The sequence below is a fragment of the Girardinichthys multiradiatus genome, chromosome 17 (genome assembly GCF_021462225.1).
Source record: "Girardinichthys multiradiatus isolate DD_20200921_A chromosome 17, DD_fGirMul_XY1, whole genome shotgun sequence".
In the NCBI taxonomy this organism is placed as follows: Eukaryota; Metazoa; Chordata; class Actinopteri; order Cyprinodontiformes; family Goodeidae; genus Girardinichthys; species Girardinichthys multiradiatus.
The window spans coordinates 14,394,600-14,414,096 of record NC_061809.1 but is presented as its reverse complement, the minus strand read 5'-3'; the positions used below and the strand labels follow the sequence as shown (position 1 = coordinate 14,414,096).

The window sequence follows — 19,497 nt, the reverse complement described above, 5'->3', positions numbered from 1 at the left end:
CACAATGTGTAGGTAGACACATTTAATTGGAGCGTACTGTACAAACACAAGAAATGACAGGAAGCAGACATTGACTCAACTTCTTCTACGAGGACATTGCTGAGAACTTGTCTTAAGCCCTACTGAGACTGACCAGTAGAACATTTATTAAAGTGGTCTGATATTGAGCAGGAATGACTACAGAAACATTAAGTCTACTATAATTTTTGTGTCATTTGGACTCTTAATTCAAATACTTACCCTACTTCCGGGAAAGGATAATTTTCAAAAAATGAATTTTTCCATTTTTAGCAAGTACATTAATCAAAAGCAAGAAAATAAATGATTTTATAGCCAAGCCCGATATGAATCATTAATTGCTTGCTGTATAGAGCACATATTTTTTTCCAGCCCATACTGATGCATGACAATTTCATGGCGTAAGGTAACGAGGTGGGGGGTGGTTGGGGTGTGTGAATGAAACTTAACAAAATATAGCAAATATTTTGAGAGGTTGGAGCGCTTCAACAAGACACAATATCTGTTTTGAGGCCGGATGATGCACACACAATGATTGTTTCAACAACTAATAACATCTTTTTTGTGTAATAACCATACTGTAATAGTACAGTTTGTCTTTTCCAGAAAATGACAATAAGGTGGTCTATTTATAATCATGTGTTGCAGCACAGCACCATCTAGTGTTCAGACAATGTCACTTCAGTAGGCCTCACGTTTCTATTAGAAATGGGTTGGAAACGTCAAATGATCCATTGTCCTCAGAGGTCAGACTTTGTCCTGCCTCATTTTAAGTTCAGAACAGGCTGGGCTACTCGAAAAAAAAAAAAAAACATCATTATTATTATTATTGGCATTATTATTTGTGCAGCTGTGTCATGAAATAAATTCGGATACATATATAGTTCACAGTGTTTTTGTGTATGGCAAGTTGTTTTAGATCCACAGTGTAGGAAGAGAAGATCAAAACCTGTCATAGAGACAGCACATGGGTAAAATACAGAAGTTGTAAAAGCATTACAACATCATTCTAACAAAATTGCCCTTTAAAGAAACCCTAAACGCTTAGCACACTGCTTTTATTGTGTTAAAGACAACATGGCTGAGGCCAGTAAGTGCTCCTAAGATGTAAATTTATAACATTTGAATTTAAAATTGTAATAATTAGATAGTGTGGCATCATGAATCACTTTCATCACTGTTGTTATGAAAAAAGGTTGTTGGACTACAGCTCCCTCTGAACACTGGTCACTGATCTTGCTTGTCAAGATGCCCCATCAGCATTCCTCTTAGATCAGATACAATTAATATTTCTTCACCAACTCTTTAATATCTGCTTTGTAGCAGATTCTCAGTTCCCCATGCCTCAGCTCCACATTATGCTTTCTTTTATTCCTCAACAGTCCTGATACATAAAATGTCCTTCAAGTTGTTCGGTATCTTCAGTCACACTTTCTCTGCATCAGCAACATGACTTCTTCTCTTTCTCTGGTGGAATGTAGGCGCCTATGCTGACGTCGATTGGTCGAGAGTTCTCCCTGAGGAGAATCCGAGGCATGCCGTCTCTCTCAACGTCACCCTGCTGGACATAAAGGCCATTACGATACAGCAGCTCCCTGGCCATCATCAAGAAGGCTTCTTCCACATTCTGACTTTCCTGTAAAAGAGGAAAAGCTTCAAATCAAAACATTTCAACCAATAGTACAAAGTCTAAGCGGTGTTTATATGCATTACCTTTGCAGATGTTTCCAAAGCAACTAGTATACCTCTTTCTTTAGCCAGACTGCAAGCTTTCTCAAACGGGACCTCCCGTTCCTCCTCCAGGTCACATTTATTGCCTAAGTGGATACAGTCATGAAGTCATTAGGATGTGCTATTGCAGCACACAGAATCCTGTTGACATAAGCTTGACAAGTGTGTATGCAAAACTTGAAGAAGAGGCATACATACAGGTTTTTGAAGTATTCATAAAGTTTACAATTTACACTTATTTCAGTCAGCAGGGAAAATTAATATGTAAAAGACACAAACACATCCGCAGGAGTAACACGTTTGTTGGTTTTATTTGTTTTTCCAAGACTGGAATGATCTACTCCACTTAGGACAAAATTTAGATCTTAAAGGAAATCCAGACTTGTTTGTGACTGTTGCAGTTAACATTTTACTTTTAGATATCGATAAGGTTAGACAACGAGCGCCTGTCTTTTCTTATTGGCTTCCCTTTACAACCAAGTTCTCTTGCCTCTGTTTTTAGAGAAAACAGAGAAAGAAAGATGGGCATTGGTGTCATGGTGTATTTTTACCCAAGTAAACAAAACGTCATAGATCTTAATTAATTGCTGAAAAGTTCCTAAAAAGGTAAAGTATAAATACACTGCTCAAAAAAATAAAGGGAACACTTAAACAACACAATATAACTCCAAGTAAATCAAACTCCTGTGAAATCAAACTGTCCACTTAGGAAGCAACACTGATTGACAATTAATTTCACAGCTATTGTTCAAATGAAATAGACAACAGGGGGAAATCTTTGGCGATTAGCAAGACACTCAATAAAGGAGTGGTTCTGCAGGTGGGGACCACAGACCACTTCTCAGTACCTAAGCTTTCTGGCTGATGTTTTGGTCACTTTTGAATGTTGGTGGTGCTTTCACACTCGTGATAGCATGAGACGGACTCTACAACCCACACAAGTGGCTCAGGTAGTGCAGCTCATCCAGGATGGCACATCAATGCGAGCTGTGGCAAGAAGGTTTGCTGTGTCTGTCAGCGTAGTGTCCAGAGCCTGGAGGCGCTACTAGGAGACAGGCCAGTACACCAGGAGACGTGGAGGAGGCCGTAGGAGGGCAACAACCCAGCAGCAGGATCGCTACCTCCACCTTTGTGCAAGGAGGAACAGGAGGAGCACTGTCAGAGCCCTGCAAGATGACCTCCAACAGGCCACAAATGTGAATGTGTCTGTACAAATGGTTAGAAACCGACTCCATGAGGATGGTATGAGGGCCCAATGTCCACAAATGGGGGTTGTGCTCACAGCCCAACACCGTACAGGATGGTTGGCATTAGCCAGAGAACACTAGGATTGGCAAATTCGCCACTGGCGCCCTGTGCTCTTCACAGATAAAAGCAGTTTCACACTGAGCACACATGACAGACATGACAGAGTCTGGAGACGCCGTGGAGAGCGATCTGCTGCCTGCAACATCCTTCAGCATGATCGGTTTGGCAGTGGGTCAGTAATGGTGTGGGGTGGCATTTCTTTGGAGGGTTGCACGGCCCTCCATGTGCTCACCAGAGGTAGCCTGACTGCCATGAGGTACCAAGATGAGATCCTCAGACCCCTTGTGAGACCATATGCTGGTGCGGTTGGCCCTGGGTTCCTCCTAATGCAGGACAATGCTAGACCTCATGTGGCTGGAGGGTGTCAGCAGTTCCTGCAAGATGAAGACATTGAAGCTATGGACTGGCCCGCCCGTTCCCCAGACCTGAATCCAATTGAACACATCTGGGACATCATGTCTCGCTCCATCCACCATCGTCACGTTGCACCACAGACTGTCCAGAAGTTGGCGGATGCTTTAGTCCAGGTCTGGGAGGAGATCCCTCAGGAGACTATCCGCTGTCTCATCAGGAGCATGCCCAGGCGTTGTAGGGAGGTCATACAGACACATGGAGGCCACACACAATACTGAGCCTCATTTTGACTTGTTTTAAGGACATTACATCAAAGTTGGATCAGCCTGTAGTGTGTTTTTCCACTTTAATTTTGTGTGTGACTCCAAATCCAGGCCTCCATTGGTTAATAAATTTGATTTCCATTGATGATTTTTGTGTGATTTTGTTGTCAGCATATTCAACTTTGAATAGAACAAAATATTCAATGAGAATATTTGATTCATTCAGATCTAGGATGTGTTATTTGAGTGTTCCCTTTATTTTTTTGAGCAGTGTAGTTACATTTATTTTATAGTAACTGTTGCATGGTTGAAATAGTTAAAAACTAATACTTTCTAAATATGAATTTATGCTTCTGCAATAAAACTATTTATTTAATGGATTTGCCATACTTATGGAGTGCTCTATGCATACATATTGTCTTTATGCATTACAGAAGTCCAAATCTAACTCACCTATTAGCACCAAGAGTACATTGGCAGCTCCATACAACTCTACCTCCTTGATCCAATGCTCCACCGAGTCAAAGGTGCAGCCTCGTGTGATGTCATAGGCGATCATGGCACCATGAGCACTGCGATAGTAGCTCTGCGTGATGGTGCGAAACCTCTCCTGACCTGCTGTGTCCCACACCTGCATCTGTACCACACAGAAACGTGTCCAAATTTAAGTTCACACTCTTTAAAATGTTTTATGTAATCGAAAATAAAAAAAAAAAAGAAAGAAAATCCTATGATTCCTACAAGGTCTGAATACAAGAGTAAATACATGATACATGGAACCACTTCTACAAAAGAAAATGTTTGATAAGTAATTCCTCTGGTGCTTTGCATTAACAGAATGTCAAGTAGGAAAGAATTCAACAATGACTTTAAACAAACAATTTTCACAATTCCCTCAATGCATGATGTTGGGGGCGCCATTGCTGCTGTGAGGACATAAGGACAGAAACTTAATCCCAAAGAAGGGGAACAGGTAGCAGAAAATACACCTGAACCTGAATGTTTGCTTTTTTGTTTGTATATATAGATAGGATAGCATTAACACAGCTTGCTGCTGCGGGAAGTTAGAAAATTACCATTTAGAAATTTGCGTAAATCATTGCTTCAACATTCCAGGCTGTAGCTGTCCGTAGAGATTGTTTTGTGGTGTTTTCTTTCTTTGGCCCAAAACGTATTCCTGAAATTTTATTCATTATTCAGACTTTTTTAGCCGAGATGTCCTCTCAAAATTTAGCTGAAACCAAAAGATTGAAAGACAGTCTTGATTAACCCATTTCACCCTAAAAACATTTAATCAATTTTATCATGTAGAGATCAATAGATGTCCTCATGTACACGTCTTTTCAATTTAAACTTTTTAAACAATTTTTGTGATGTTTAGACAAAAGGCAATGCTTTCTTTTCAGCAAAATGTTGCTACTGGTAAAGTGTTTCTTATGTTTTTTTGGTTTTTTTTTTGTCATGGCAACCAGTTAAGAACATTATTACTTTTGTGAGTTTGTTCAACAAGTAGTACTGATCGATGGATGATAACAAAGAAAGGGAGACGTAATGATTTAATTTTTGATTTTGCCTCTCTCTTATTAAAGTAACTTAAGCGTAACCAAAAATAAGTAGGTGTTGATTCTTATGAAAGTGCTACGGTTGTACGGTGTAAAACACAAATAAACCCAAACCCAACCCGGACCCAAGTCAAGCCACAAGCCTGGGCGGCCTGATATGGGGTGAGGCACATGCTGTGGTAGGAGCTTAAAAGGACTGCCCATTTACAAGTGCTCCAAAACACTAAAAACTAAAGATATGTTGTTGAAACACTGAAAACCATATAAACCATACAGATTACTTCCGTTTATTGCCACTAAAAATAGATTTACATGATACAGATTCATGGGATCGTCTTTTAATTCAGTACTTCTACAGTTAGTGTTACATAAATAGAGTTCCAGTACAATATGTTACATGTTTTTGGTAATCTGGGGTTAGAGTTGCCTGATTTAGGAACTGGTGAAAATCGTGAGATTTATTGATTATGCTCTATGTATAAAACTTCTATAAACTTCAACTGAAAGCTTGTGCTTCATTCCTTAGAATATATAATGAGAGTAATGTTCTCATACTGAGAAAATATTTGGACATTAGAGGCATAAATGACAATACTGGGGTTGTTGCTTTGAGTTTGAGCACTGATGTTAAATTTATCCCTTAGAACTGGACATTTAAGTGGATGATTTTATGTAGAGATTATATAAATTGCATAGGGCTTTAGCAACAGACACAGACATGGCTGACAGCAGAAAACCTCTGGTTCCCCGTGGGGAATCCCAAGTCCTTATATCTCTAGAGTACTCCCCAAGGATCTAAGAGACCTTTAGCGTTGTAGCAACCAGCCAAGACTCAAACGTCCATCCCTTTGACTACATCACAAAATTAAGCTAGTTAATGGGACAAGCAAATAATTAATTTAAAGCAAGTTTTCTTTCATATTTTATCAAGAAATGGAAAACAAAATTTGACTGAACATAAACTTTAGACATTTTCTCACGTAATGACTAATTTGGATGTAAGTTGATTAAATTGTATTTTATGTGTGGATGTCGTTTCCAGTTGTCTTCTGAAAGTAGAGACAGGACTAAGAAGTATTTTAGCAGTGAAATAAAAACTCATTAACTCATTTCTGTTGTGCAACTGCTAAAACCGTTTTTGCCTGCTGCAAAAACAGGTTCATAGATGTAGCCTCATTCAAGAAACAGACATGACAGCCTTAAGGTGTTGGAATTTGTAGAAGCAAAAACAAAATTTGCTGTGATCTACCATATTCCAAATGCTTTGGCACATAATTGGTAGACAAAATATAGCTGTCAACTGTTAAAAGAAAATGTTTTTTAAAGCATGTTCGTGAAATGTCTTCTCAGAACTGATAAGATCAAAATGCCAAAGATTTTCATCACAGAATGTCTCGTCTACAGCTGCTTTGCTAATATTAATACAGTGCCTTGCGAAAGTATTCATTCTCTTTACACGTTATGTTTTTTAATTAATTGTATGTGATAGGCCACACAAAATAGGGCATAATGGGACGTGGAAGCAACATGATGCATGGTTTTCCAATCTTTTTACACATAAATCTCTAAAATGAGGGGTGTGGATTTGTATTTAGCCTCTTTTACTTTGAAATTCTGAACAGAATCCTGTACAATGTTCGCTGCCAGCTATGGTGGTGACACAGAGAACATGAAAAGAAAGTTGCTCTCCTCATATGAGACCAAAATTTAAGTTTCTGGCCCTCATACAAGATGCTGGCCACATCATCCTGAACACAATATTGCCATAGGGAAACACTGGTGGCAGCATTGTGCTGTGTGGATGTCTTTCATCAGCATTGATAGGAAAGGTTGTGAGATCTGAAAACTGTGTATCATTTTTCTTCCACCTCACAATTCTCTGTTACTTTGCTCAGGTCTATCACAAACAAATTCTGATTAACATTAACAAACTTTTAAAAAAACTTCAACAGTATGATTTGGTGTTTGCAAGGCCAGTGCATGCAGAAGCAATGGAAGTCTCAAAAAGTAACAACTTCCTTTTCTAGTGCAATAACTGTACAGTCCGAGATCTATTTTTACCATCACAGAAGCGCAAAGGGAGGAACCTGATTGGCAGGTTCTCCATACCAGCAGCCCAACAGACCTGTTCTGGGCCAAGTCAAACTGCCACTGCCACTTACTGTACTGTCACTGAGGATACTCCCTTTAAAAGAGGGGCTCTCACATGTTGGGGCCCAAAAGCAATGAATATGGAAGTAGTTACATGACTTTCAATTGAATTTTTTAACAAAGTAACAAAATGCCACTGAAATAAAATCTATACTTTCCATTATAGCTCACATATATCTAACAAATGTAATACTTCACAACTGTTTAGTCTCCTGCCTATATAATTTTCAGATTTATAATTCTTAATTTAATGTCTGCCTCATGTCTAAAAGAAACACTATGTGGAAAACGTACCTTTACTTTCTTTCCTTCAATATCCACAGTCCTCACTGTAAAATCCACCCCAATAGTATTCTGCTGTTTCTCAGAGAAAACCCCTGACTTGAAATTCTGGAGCACGCAGGTCTTCCCCACGTTGGTGTCCCCAATAAGGATGATCTTAAAAAGGAAATCAAAAGTGTCATCGTGCTCAGGTGTCGGTGCCTGCATGGTGGAAGTACAGTGGAGTATGTTTGTGTCTTTTTCCGTGTGAATAGAGGAAATGCTCTCTCCTTTATCTGCACTGTAGATCACTTGGAATGTTTGATCACTGAAGCTGAAAGGTGATGGATTATCTTTGTGGTTGAATCAAGGCATAAAAATGAGCCCAAAATAATAATACAAAACAACTTGAAATTGTTCCAAGCAACAACAGTTAAGCAGAATATTAATCACCAGATTAGATTTTGTGCTGAATTTAGTAAAAGCACCAGAATTCAACTGTTTCTATTAGTTTTCCAAAAAGACAGTATTTTCTTTCCAGTTCTGTATTCTTTCTCTCTTGTATTCCCAGAAAGTTTAGTATTTCCTTCCTCTCTTGTGCTCTTTCAGAGGGACAAAACTGTCTCAGTTCAGCTTCTCCTTTCAGCTCCTACTCAGGTGTTGACCCACTTTACTGCCCACGGCAAAAAACAACATGAAAATCCATCCCATCCTTTATGTCCTTGTGAACAAGCTCCAGTAATGACAAAAAAACAGTCTTCCTGTTAGTAGGTGATAGAAGATGTGTCTCTTATAGCAGTCCCAGGTACTTCCTGCTTTTTCTTACACACATAAACACACATTCACTCATGGTTTCTTCCACCAGGTCTCTCCCATCCGTTTTTCCTGTTCTTCCTCACCTGAGTCCTGCCCTCTTCACATCACCCTTTGTAACAATAGAAACTTGCCCCACCTGTTCTTTGTGCGTAGCCCAGCCTCATAGCTAATGTTGCACTATGGGAAATGCAGTCAGTTGGCAGCGAACTTTCTTAACCTCCTCATCCTTAAAAGATTGTGGCATTAATGTAGAGTACTAGCTTTTACTACAACTTGCTTCACAGCTAACTTGTGAGCCAATGTGTTCAACTGAATAGATATGGTTCTCATTTTAAAAATGTTATTTTGTTATTACAATTGTAATTCTATAACGCTCAGAGGATAACACAAATGATTAGACAGGTTATTCCTCTTATTCTCCATTTTTAAGTGCTGATTTCAAGTAATATAGTTTTGTTTGTTTTGTTCTTGTTTTGTCAAAGTTAATCCTAACTATTGCATTGATGTAGAAGAGAAAAATGGGCAGAGGTAAAATTGAATATCACTTCTCACTTTTAATCAATAGAAATGTGCACATATTCTATTAGGTTAGATGTTAAATCAATATTAGAAGAGTAGAAATTATTTAGGTTTAAGAGTTAACAGACATGAGAAAATCAGTTACATTTTAAATTTGCTTGTTAAAATTAGTAAAACTCTAACTCATTATCAAATCATTTTGCTTATTGCCCTCAAAGTTAAAAAGAAGCAAGCTTGTTTCTTTAGCTTTTTTTAATAAGATGCTAAGGCTCTTCTACAGAAGCCCAGTGTGTGAGTAAGTATAAAAGTAAGTGGACATGACTCAGGTTTATCAGTTGATTGTAGACATCATTTTTGATCTTGTCTGTTTCATAGATTGTGTAGCTCAACAAACCGGATCAGCAGGATTAAAATGAAGAAAAACTGTGACAGATCCTTTAAAAGATTTTAGAACAGTTTCTCAAAACCATGTTACAAATAAAAAGGAAGTGGAACCTTTGCACAGCACAAAGTACAAAGAAAAGCTTTTCTAACCAACTTCTACAATGATTGTAAATGTTTTTAATTACACTACCCAGCATTTTATGCAGTCAATACGATTACTTGTTTAATTTCCAGTAATAGTAATGGGCACCATACTCTCATTAACTATCTCTCCCTGGGAAGAGTTTGAGTATAGGAGCAGATATTTCAGGGATGAGGCTCTTTTCCTGTGCAACCAGCTTCCAGTTTTTGCCTGTAATTTCAAGACTAGGCTGAAAACTTTCCTCTTTGATTAAGCTCATAGTTATACGTGTCTGAGGTTATCACGAGTCATCTCTGTAATACTCCCTGACCACTTTTTCTCAATTTTTTGTTTACTCTTACAACTCAGCATTTATGCAAAATTTGCCGTTATAACGGTGCTCTCTTGTGTAATGTTTTTTTGTTCAGTAGAAAGTATTTTTAGCTGAGTGGGTCTGTGTTTAACTGTTGTTTTTTCCTGGATGGAGCCTTTGACGGAGCTATTGCTACTAATACCTTCGTGTCTCTTTCTTTTGCTTTATCATGTAAAGTAACCCTGACTCAGTGCCACTGAGTTTTTTCTGTTGCTTGTTCTTGCCCTTTCAACCCCAGTCAGTAGTTGCGGATAGCCTTGTTCTGCTGTAGGCCACTTCCTGTTAAAAAGGAGTGGTACCTCTCCACTGTTCCCACATGCTTACTCGGGATAGAAGAGGGATTGCTATTATTTCAATCTATTGGGCTTCCTGAACAACTTTTTACTAACTGCCATACATATAATTATTGTGATATCTTTCGGATTTAATTGGACTATAAATCTAAGTTAAATCTGAATTAATATATGATATTAATTGGAATGTATAATCAGACATGAGTTGGACCTGTTTGTCAGGCAACGTGCCATTTAATAACATTTTCTGTGAATTGGTGCTATTTAAATAGATTGAACTAACTTATCTGTTCTTAACTAGCAATCCCCAAAGTGTCATATGTTGAGATTTTTGTTGTGGACCAAAGTGCAGATGCAGGCGAGGAGTCGGCATGGCGAGGCAGAACGATGATTTATTTAAATCAAAACAAAGGCTAAACTCACAGGTAGGCAGGCAGGATGAAAACAGAGAGTTTAGGAGTCCAGGTCTAACAGAGCACAAGAAACGAAAGGAACTTGGCGCAGGGAAGGTGACGCAACAAACCAGCCTTGAACACAAGAACCAAACTAACTGATATACAGAACGAGAACAAAGGCGGGTAATCAAGAAACAGGCAACATGTGTGGCAAGGAGGCAGAAGGGACATGTGGAAACAATAAACAATAAAGAGAAACATAGACCTAAGCAGAACAATAGACTAAGATAACATAACCAAAACATGAGAAATCCAAAATAACCAAGAGGTAAAGGAAACAGATGAACTGGAAGGAACAGAAGAATAACAAGAACATAAGGCCTAAGCAAAAGGAGACCATAAAGAAACCCTGACTATAATAAAAGTAAACAGTAACTCAAGCTGACCTAACAGGAAGCAGAACTGGAACACTAGAAACTAAACATAAAGAACTAAGCTAGACAGAACAGAATAAAAACACAGAAAGGGAACAAAGACGAGGAGGAACAAAAAACAGACTAGAAAAACAAGAAGAGTGCAAGGTGAAAAAAAAAAAAAAAAAAACATAAATAAACACAGAGATACTAAAAGAGGAGCTAAAGAATCCAGGAGAACAAAGAACCATAATACTGAGACTAATCATAATAATAGAACCATACAAAGTAATAAGGAAACAACCATAAGGAAACTTAATGAGGGAGGAAAACAACAAAACACCAGGAGGCGGTAGAGGGAGCAAAACAAACTAATAAACATAATAGAAACATCTAGACAAAATAAACCATCACAAGAAACCATAAAACAAAGTCCAAAATGTCACACCGTGACAAAAACATGCATTTCAACACAAAATGCTTAAAATGTAACAAGATTGGTATAGAGAATGACATGGTTGCAGTTATTTGAAAGCACCCATTGGATCTTGCATAGATCTGAGATATTAGATATACTATGCAAACTCTTGTTAATTGCAGCATTTCTTTGAGATTTCTAGGAAAAGAAAGAAAATACTGGACCATACTTACAGAATACAAAGGGATCGTGGATTATGACTCATATACCAGTGGAAGCTTGGTTTCTTGGCTTGAATGTAAAAACCCTGATGGCGTTGCAGATTTTAAAGTAAAAGACACAACCATAACTGATAAAGGTATCAAAGGAGAATTGTGCAATTCATCAAAGTCAGATTAAGTATATGATTTTGTTGAAAAACGTCCAGATTAGCCCTAAATGTTTTTGAGGATTTGCCTCCAGAAATATAAACTATTCCAACTAAAGATTAGATAAATTATGTTTTTATAGGATTAAATCAATTCTAAAGCTTTAAAGCATTTAAGAGTGGATTTCAGTTGCCTAATATTTCTATAATTCTAGTTACGGCCCTGTTAATGCTCTTTTATAATAACCAGGTTGTTCATTACTCTGAAGCTACTTATTTCCTACATTTCCGGACGTAACCTGAAGGCAGCACGGAGCCAGCATCCAGCACATCACCGTGACGTCCTGTGCGGATGCAGACGACAGATGCCCTTACAGCCTCCACCGCAAGCTCCGCTCTCTTGGTTTGTTTTCTCCTTACCGTTTTAAAGCCTGGAAGAGTCAGCTGCGAGCATGCAGAAGAGCTCAGTGGTCGTGGTGGCGGATAAAACGAGCCTGAAAAGGCCGTTTATATTCGCTAACGCTGTACATATGGTAGGTACATTCCAGCGGGTCTGAATGGACTTTAACCGAACAGGCCTTTTTGGTGTCTTCTTAAAATGTATCAATTAACATTTTTTTTTCTACCATAAATACTCCTGTAATATCTATTAGTGACACATTTGCAAAGGATGATGCTTGTCACATGAGTTAAATGTAAGCTGGTCAATATTTGTTGATAGATTATAGGTTATTAATGCTTTTCTTTTCTTCTTGAATAAGTCACTGCTCCTTTAAGATGTGACAGGAGTGGGTTAAGAAATGCATAGCCTTTGATGTTTTACATTATAAGATATAATATGTAATTTCAAGTGTCTGAGCTAAAAACTAAAAGAATACCTAAAATTCCAATTCTTTTTATTTATTTTTATTTTTCTCTAGGCTTTGTGTTTCTTCATGTTGAGAATGACTGTGATTTGGCATAGGGATCTTATACAAACTGGCAAGGTAAGATTGAATTTTGATGTTTTTCAAAAAAAAAAATTTATTGGATGAATGTAGTTTTTAAACAGGGTGATTTTTTTGGGAATTGAAAACATGTTTCTAAGAAGTCAGCTGAGGAATTATTAATAAACCCTTTGCACAGATATCACCTGAATGCAACATGGCAACAAGATTTTAATTTTGTCTGCCCTGGAATAATGTGTTCGTGCAGCTATTTGTGAGCAAGACCTTGAGTTCTTTTCAAAAGTTAGGTTCTGAAGTGACCTTTGATTTGTTTGTTATTGTTTTATATAGTACTGCACCTGTGAAAATCACATATTAGGCATTGATATCACCACCTTCAGGAATGTTTCATCTAATAGACTAACCCAAAGTAGGACATAACAGGGAAGTAGAGAGATAAAAATGTAAAACAGTAAAACGTGTGGCAAAAAGAAAGCAATTGCTAAAAGAAAACCATAGAAAGTCCCATTTGGAGTTTGCCAAAAGCAAATGTGAAACAAATGTGTTCTGGTCACTTTTTAGTCAACATGCAAAACCTTATTTAAAATAACCCATGACCCTGAACACTCTATCCCCACCATAAAACATGGTGATTGAAGCATCATCCTGTGGGCTGGCTTTTCTTTAGCAGGAACAGGAAAGCTGGTCAGAGTTCTTAGGAAGATAGATGGGGCTAAAGACAAACCTTGAACTGACTTTGAGGTCCAGTTTCTAGCAAGGCAATAATTATTTGCAAACATTCAAAAACCATGCATCATTTTTCTTTACATACACTGACGTTTGTGGTTGCCGTGTGACTAAATGTGATTGCGTTTGTGCAGTAGGAATACTTTTGCAAAGCACCAAGTAACACTGTGATCTTCCCTTAAGATGGTGCCCAGTATTTCTGTAGCAATGATGTACGTGATTGAAGTTGGCTGCCTGCTGCTGTCTGTGCTCGGTGTGTTTGGAGCCTACAAAGGAAAGAGATGGTGCTTGATTCTGGTAAAACCAAACTTTAAACCTCTCTGTGTGTTTCTGTATGTTAGGAATAAGGATTTTACTTCACTGTTTGTGTGTCTGTGTGCAGTATGCGGCCGGGATGGCAGCGGCGAGTCAAACCATAATTATCAGAACGGCTCTAAGTTACCAAGACGTTTATGAGGTATGCGGTTTAAATCCCACCTGTTTGCATATGTAAAGACATTTTCTTCAGAGCACTTTGTCTGTCTTTAGAAACGTATCGTCCGGGAAGAGTCCAAGCTGCTGTCTATGATGCCGCTCACTGGGACAAACAAAGCCAACAGGACGTTGCTACATAATATCCAAGAGGAAGTAAACCTAAGCCTATATAATTCAATAATACATTTTTTTTTTTTTTTTTTTATATCAGTCAACCTTGGATCTAAATTAATAAAATGAAGACTAGCTTGATGCCCGCGGTAAAGCACATGGAACAATAAAAAGCTCTATCTTTTATGAGTACAATTTGTCAATGAGGAAAGAAAATAACTGTTTTTAACAAGATAACTAATGGCACAATTATAACCCTCCCTTAAACAATTATAAAATAAATCAGCCTGAAGCATTTTTGTACATTTTACTTAATGTTTCAGGCAATCACGGGATCTAGGAACGTTTCAACAGTAACCATTGTCTCCTGTTTAAAAGAGGGTTATTTTAAATAAAATGTGCATCATTGAAGTTGCAAAAATAAAATAAAAATGTATAAAAGGAAAGAACAGAAACATCTTTCCTTCTAATGGGAAGAAATGGCAACATTATCAAAACAAGTTAGGGTAGCCAAGCTTCTCATAGTTTTGATAACACCACCAAGTGGTCACAAGAACCTACTGCACCACTGCAGAAAAGCCACTCACCAACATTCTCATTTAACCGCAATATATTCCTAAATTCACAAGCTTATATCTTTGCTAATTTGGAGACCTCAGAAAGTGAGTTTTTAGTTCTCTTAAATTGTGAATTAGGTATCATAGTTTTATGTTCCAATCTAATCCTGTTTGTGTCACTTCTAGCTGGAATGCTGCGGTCTCATTGAAGGGTACAAGGACTGGGGTGCATCCATCCCCGCCTCCTGTAACTGTCACTATCCAGGAAAATGTGTGAGTATTCCCCACATCTTTTATTGTCAGCAACATAATCAAGCTTTTTTTTATATATATATATATATTTTGGTCATCATATTCAACTCATCATATTCAACTTTAATCAAAATGCAGCCTTAATTTGGTAAAAACGCCTAGTGTGAATGTCATGCATAAAAACAGGTTATAGTCAATAGAAATTGACCATATGTATGATGTAGTGTTCTAATATTAAAAATGAAGACAGACAGATTCAGGTTAGAAAAAATAAATTCAGTACTCAATACTACAGCTTTTTGTCAAAGAGAGTTTACTACGTACCATTATGGAAAATTTCAGATTTATTTAATAGTACTGCTCTAAAAACCAAATATTTTTTAAGTATAGGCTTTTGGATGACCAGTTGTTGATCCAGATATATTCTGACTGTATCTCCAGCCATCCATCAGCAGGAACTGTACAGTGTTAAAAAAAAAAAAACAAGGAACCAGAAAGATACACTATGATACAGCTTAAGATGTAAACAATACGGCTGCAGATTAGAAATGCAGAGTTGTTGATGTACAATTCATGAATGATGATTAAAACAATGAAAGGAAGATTTGAAAAAATATTTTAAGTTTCATCCTTTCACTTTCAACCAGGTTCGACTACGGGGCAGTGCCACTCTCGGGGCTCCGAAGAACCAATATGTTTATCGAGAGGTAAAACACCAACACTGTGTAATAGACAGCTTTATCGGTCTGTAAGTGTGTGGTATTGTCTCAGCAATGCTAACATTTAAATCCTTATAGCAAAGCAATGTCTGTTCTTTGAAAGGAGTAAGAAAAATCTAATGTTTTAACATAACAAATGGGGCTGCAAGTTCAAGATTAATGCAAGCATGACACAGGGATGAGCAAAATCTGGCAAAATTACAAATGAATTGTGGAGCTGAATTTAAGTACTGGGGATGATGATTATAAATTCACTACAGGTATGTTGATTAGATACTGGAACCAAGTGTTAAGACCACAAAATAGGAAGTAGTTTTAACTGATGGGGAAACCTCAATAAAATAAAACAGGAAGTTAATGAAATGCTTTTCTAGATAACAGAATAATTGACCTGAAATCAAAAATAAACACAGGAATCAAGGCAAACTTCAACCGAACCAGAGACAGAAACCATTTATTTCACCATTGTGAATACTGTGGCTACAGAATGATACATATGTCAGCACTACAACAAGCTTAATATGTTGATAGAGGACAGGGTGTATCTATGCTTCTGATATTGCCAAATTGTGCCTGAATTTATCCCACATTAGACCAGAGAGATTTTTTTTTTAGGCACGCAAGAGTGCTTTTACTCATAATAAACTTTTACAATACCACAGGCGATCACCCCTCCCATTAAGAGAAGGGTGCTGACATATGTTTTAATTGGTTTCTATAGCCAAAATGAGTGGACTAAGCTCCTATGCAAAAAACTCCACACCAAACCTATGAAAGAATGGCTGGTAATAATGACACATAGTTTCCTGTTTTCCTCTTCTACATATGTTTGCCTTAACACTCAAGCTACAGTTGATTAAAAAGTGGAACAAACCGGCAATTTCCTTCTGACCTCTGCTACCAAAAAATATGTGCTTTACCCAAAAATCCTCCACTCTAAACTGATTTTTGAGTGGACTGTGACAAACACTCGATCAGGTGTAGCTAATAAAGCCAGCAAGTGAACTTCAGTAGGTGTAATTGGACACAGTGGAAAACAACATTAACAACACCCAGATCAATATCTTGTTTACTTCTGCTGCTTTGAGCCTTTATGTCGTTGTGCTGTTTCATCCCATAGCCTTGCCTACCGATTTATCTCTCTGAGCTGAAGTTGGCCTTTTCCTTGGTGATGGCTATACAGTTTGGGAGTGGAGTGTTTTGGGTAAGCCTTTGCTTTAGCACATTTATATATACCATCAAACGTCTACCATGGTCTGTAGGGTTTAACAAGTAATTGCTTGGATCTAATCCATTTTTTCTTACATCTGCTTCTTTTCTCAGATTATTTTGCTCGCCATGAGCATCAAACTGATGGGACAGATAAAAAGGAAACAAGAGTTTATAGCTCTCCTCCAGTCCAACAGATATGTTCCAGGTGCTTTCTAGTACTTCACAGCAGTATGTTTTAAATACACTTGAAACTACAAGCATACATGGTTTGAATTGGCACATGGAGCTGCATACCATAACCAGGCTAAAATGTGCTGTAGCAATATATGTTATGATTTTATACATGTTACTGCATGTAACTGATGTTTGAAAGTGATCTACATGGTTAGATTAATATATTACTGTTTTAAGCCTTACTGCTGTAAAACAAAGCAATTTACTGAAATTGTACTTGTATTTAAATGATATTCACACTTTTACATGCTTTTATCATATAGAAGATTGTGCTTTCAAATAATATTTTGTCAAATAAGCTGTTTATCTGGTGCTTTTTCTTGGTTTTTGTCAGGGGACATGTTAGGGAAGTCCCTTAATATTTTTTATGTTCCGTATGCACATAATTATCGTTTTTATTTTACTTCATGTGTTCAAAGATGGTTTGACTATTAGCAGTTTCACTGATTATTTTCTCAGTTTCTGTATTCTAACCTTCCTAGCAACCAAAAGGGGTATTTTTCATTTTTGTCAAAGTTTCAAAAATCGTGTTTGCCTTATAGTGACCCAGGATTAATTTCAGCTACAAGTTTTCTGACACGCTGAGTTTTAAATAAATGTTTAACAATTTTCACCAAATATAGTACAGATTACGGTCGAACCAAGTTTGGCCAATTGTATCAACGCTATTTAAAGGGCATATATAATCAATTTTAGGACTTTTCTTTTTTATTGTTGTACAGGCTTTAGCTTACAGTAATAATCTTCATTGCCATGTCATAATTCAAGAAATATGTAAAACAAATGCTGAAAGATAAAAAGTGAGCACAAAACAAAAGGACAGAGCTCAAAGTAGCAGAAGAGTAATGAAATAACGTTTGGACGTCTGGACTGTGGCATCATGCATGCCACAATGGGTAGCAAAGACAAAATTGATAAACTCATATTTGAGTTCCTTAGTGATGATTTATATTATGATTTATCCTTTGAGGATGAGGAACTCAAGAGAAATGTTGTCTGTGTGCAGAAGCTTGGAGACTTACCAACCTGGGATATAAAATAACTCTGCGGTGAAGCCTGTCTGTCTGTGTTTTACCGGTAGGCAAACACTGCTTGTTACAAAAACTGTAAATCAAAACAGTAAAATTATGATTGCAGTCAGGTTAGATATTACCATTTCTGCTACCATTTTGACCAGCATTGTTATTCTGATGCAAATAGGTGTCAGCGCTCTCCAAACAACTTTGTCACCAGAATATTTTAAATCAGGGACCCATGCGGTCATTGTGCAAGTCTCACTTTTCTCCACAATACATCTACTTTCTGTGTTGTCAATAAGCAACCAATCCAGTCAACATATTTATGTTAAAAGGTCTATTTGTCAGGAAAACAATCTGTGATGATGCCATGAGAGATTTCCAGACATCGCCCTTACAAACACAATGTCATCTGTATATAATTGTGGCTTCCTGCACTTCAGAATCAACTTTATTGCCAGGTTTGTACACACAGGCTCTCAGTGAGGATTTTATTTGGTATATATAATAGTGGAAATAAAGAATATCTTTTTAAATGTACATATATACACAATTGACTTTACAAAAGAATATAATGTAAGATCAGTCCAACTATGCATGGTGTTGCACTGGACTGTCAGGTGTTCATCAGTGAAAAAGCCTGGGGGAAGAAACTATCTCTGTGGCGACTGGTTTTAGCAGACAGAGGTCTGTAGTGCTGACCTGAAGGTAACAGTCTAAACACCTTGTGTGCTGGGTGTGTGGGGTCTGCAGAGATTTTATCTGCCCTTTTTCCTGAACTTAGACCTGTATAAGTCCTGAATAGAGGGAAGTTCAGCTCTGATGATTCTCTCTGCAGACCTGATTGTTTGTTGCAGTCTGGACCTGTCCTGTTTTGTGGATGAGTCAAACCACACTAAGATGGACGAAGACAGGACAATTTGAATGATGGCAGTGTAGAAGATGACCAGCAGCTCCTGTGGAAGGTTGTACTTCTTGAGCTGCCTCCGGAAGTACAGCATTTGCTGTGTGGGAGAAGATGCTCCCCAGCCTCACTTGCTGCTGCTGGTCCTTCAGGAAGCTGGTGATCCACTGACAGGTGGAGGCTGGGGCATTGAGCTGGGTGGCTCTGGTGGAGGATGTCTGGGTTGGTAGTGTTGAAGGCTGAGCTGAAGTCCACAAACAGCATCCTGGGGAAGATCCCTGGGTGGTCGAGGTGTTGCAGGATAAAGTGTAGTCCCAAGCTGACTGCATCATCTGCCGACCTGTTTGCCCAGTAGGCAAACTCCAGGAGATCTTTGAATAAGAAAATTACTTTTTAAATGTATGTATGTCCTTTAAAAAATATTTGGAAACGCTGGTTGTAATTTATTGTTATATACTTTAATAATTCATACATTTCCTGGCTGTAAATCATGGTTATATATGTCCTTTAAAGTCAACCTTTCTTTAAAGCCATCAGACTATAGGCAGATATGCTGAACATTCAGTTCAATTCAAATTCAAAAATACTTTATTAATTC

The 19,497-nt window shown here is 37.7% G+C and overlaps 2 protein-coding genes across 2 annotated transcripts; one reads left to right on the top strand and one right to left on the bottom strand.

Annotated features, from left to right (window-relative positions):
• Positions 1–7: 7 nt before the first annotated feature.
• Positions 8–8,501, bottom strand: LOC124883220 (ras-related protein Rab-19-like). The gene is made up of 4 exons (XM_047390211.1): positions 7,682–8,501; positions 4,128–4,311; positions 1,732–1,835; positions 8–1,654 (listed from the first exon to the last, which is right to left on the bottom strand). The coding sequence occupies exons 1-4, from the start codon at positions 7,874–7,876 to the stop codon at positions 1,460–1,462; spliced, it is 678 nt and encodes a 225-aa protein (XP_047246167.1). The 5' UTR covers positions 7,877–8,501; the 3' UTR covers positions 8–1,459.
• Positions 8,502–12,077: 3,576 nt separating this feature from the next.
• Positions 12,078–19,124, top strand: LOC124882974 (tetraspanin-8-like). The gene is made up of 9 exons (XM_047389721.1): positions 12,078–12,280; positions 12,668–12,733; positions 13,604–13,717; positions 13,803–13,877; positions 13,949–14,047; positions 14,749–14,835; positions 15,462–15,521; positions 16,654–16,737; positions 16,857–19,124. Exons 1-9 carry the CDS (start codon positions 12,200–12,202, stop codon positions 16,959–16,961), a joined length of 771 nt encoding a protein of 256 aa, XP_047245677.1. The 5' UTR covers positions 12,078–12,199; the 3' UTR covers positions 16,962–19,124.
• The last annotated feature ends 373 nt before the right edge of the window (positions 19,125–19,497 follow it).

What these genes read in the sequence shown, in the direction of transcription:
- LOC124883220 (XM_047390211.1), bottom strand. Translation starts at nt 7,876, where the DNA reads ATGCAGGCACCGACACCTGAGCACGATGACACTTTTGATTTCCTTTTT. An exon ending in TTGAAGGAAAGAAAGTAAAG is followed by an intron (nt 4,312 to 7,681) that starts GTACGTTTTCCA and finishes TGTGTGGTACAG; the next exon opens with ATGCAGGTGTGGGACACAGC. An exon ending in CTTTGGAAACATCTGCAAAG is followed by an intron (nt 1,655 to 1,731) that starts GTAATGCATATA and finishes CCTCTTTTACAG; the next exon opens with GAAAGTCAGAATGTGGAAGA.
- LOC124882974 (XM_047389721.1), top strand. Translation starts at nt 12,200, where the DNA reads ATGCAGAAGAGCTCAGTGGTCGTGGTGGCGGATAAAACGAGCCTGAAA. An exon ending in TACATAATATCCAAGAGGAA is followed by an intron (nt 14,048 to 14,748) that starts GTAAACCTAAGC and finishes TGTCACTTCTAG; the next exon opens with CTGGAATGCTGCGGTCTCAT. An exon ending in GTCACTATCCAGGAAAATGT is followed by an intron (nt 14,836 to 15,461) that starts GTGAGTATTCCC and finishes ACTTTCAACCAG; the next exon opens with GTTCGACTACGGGGCAGTGC.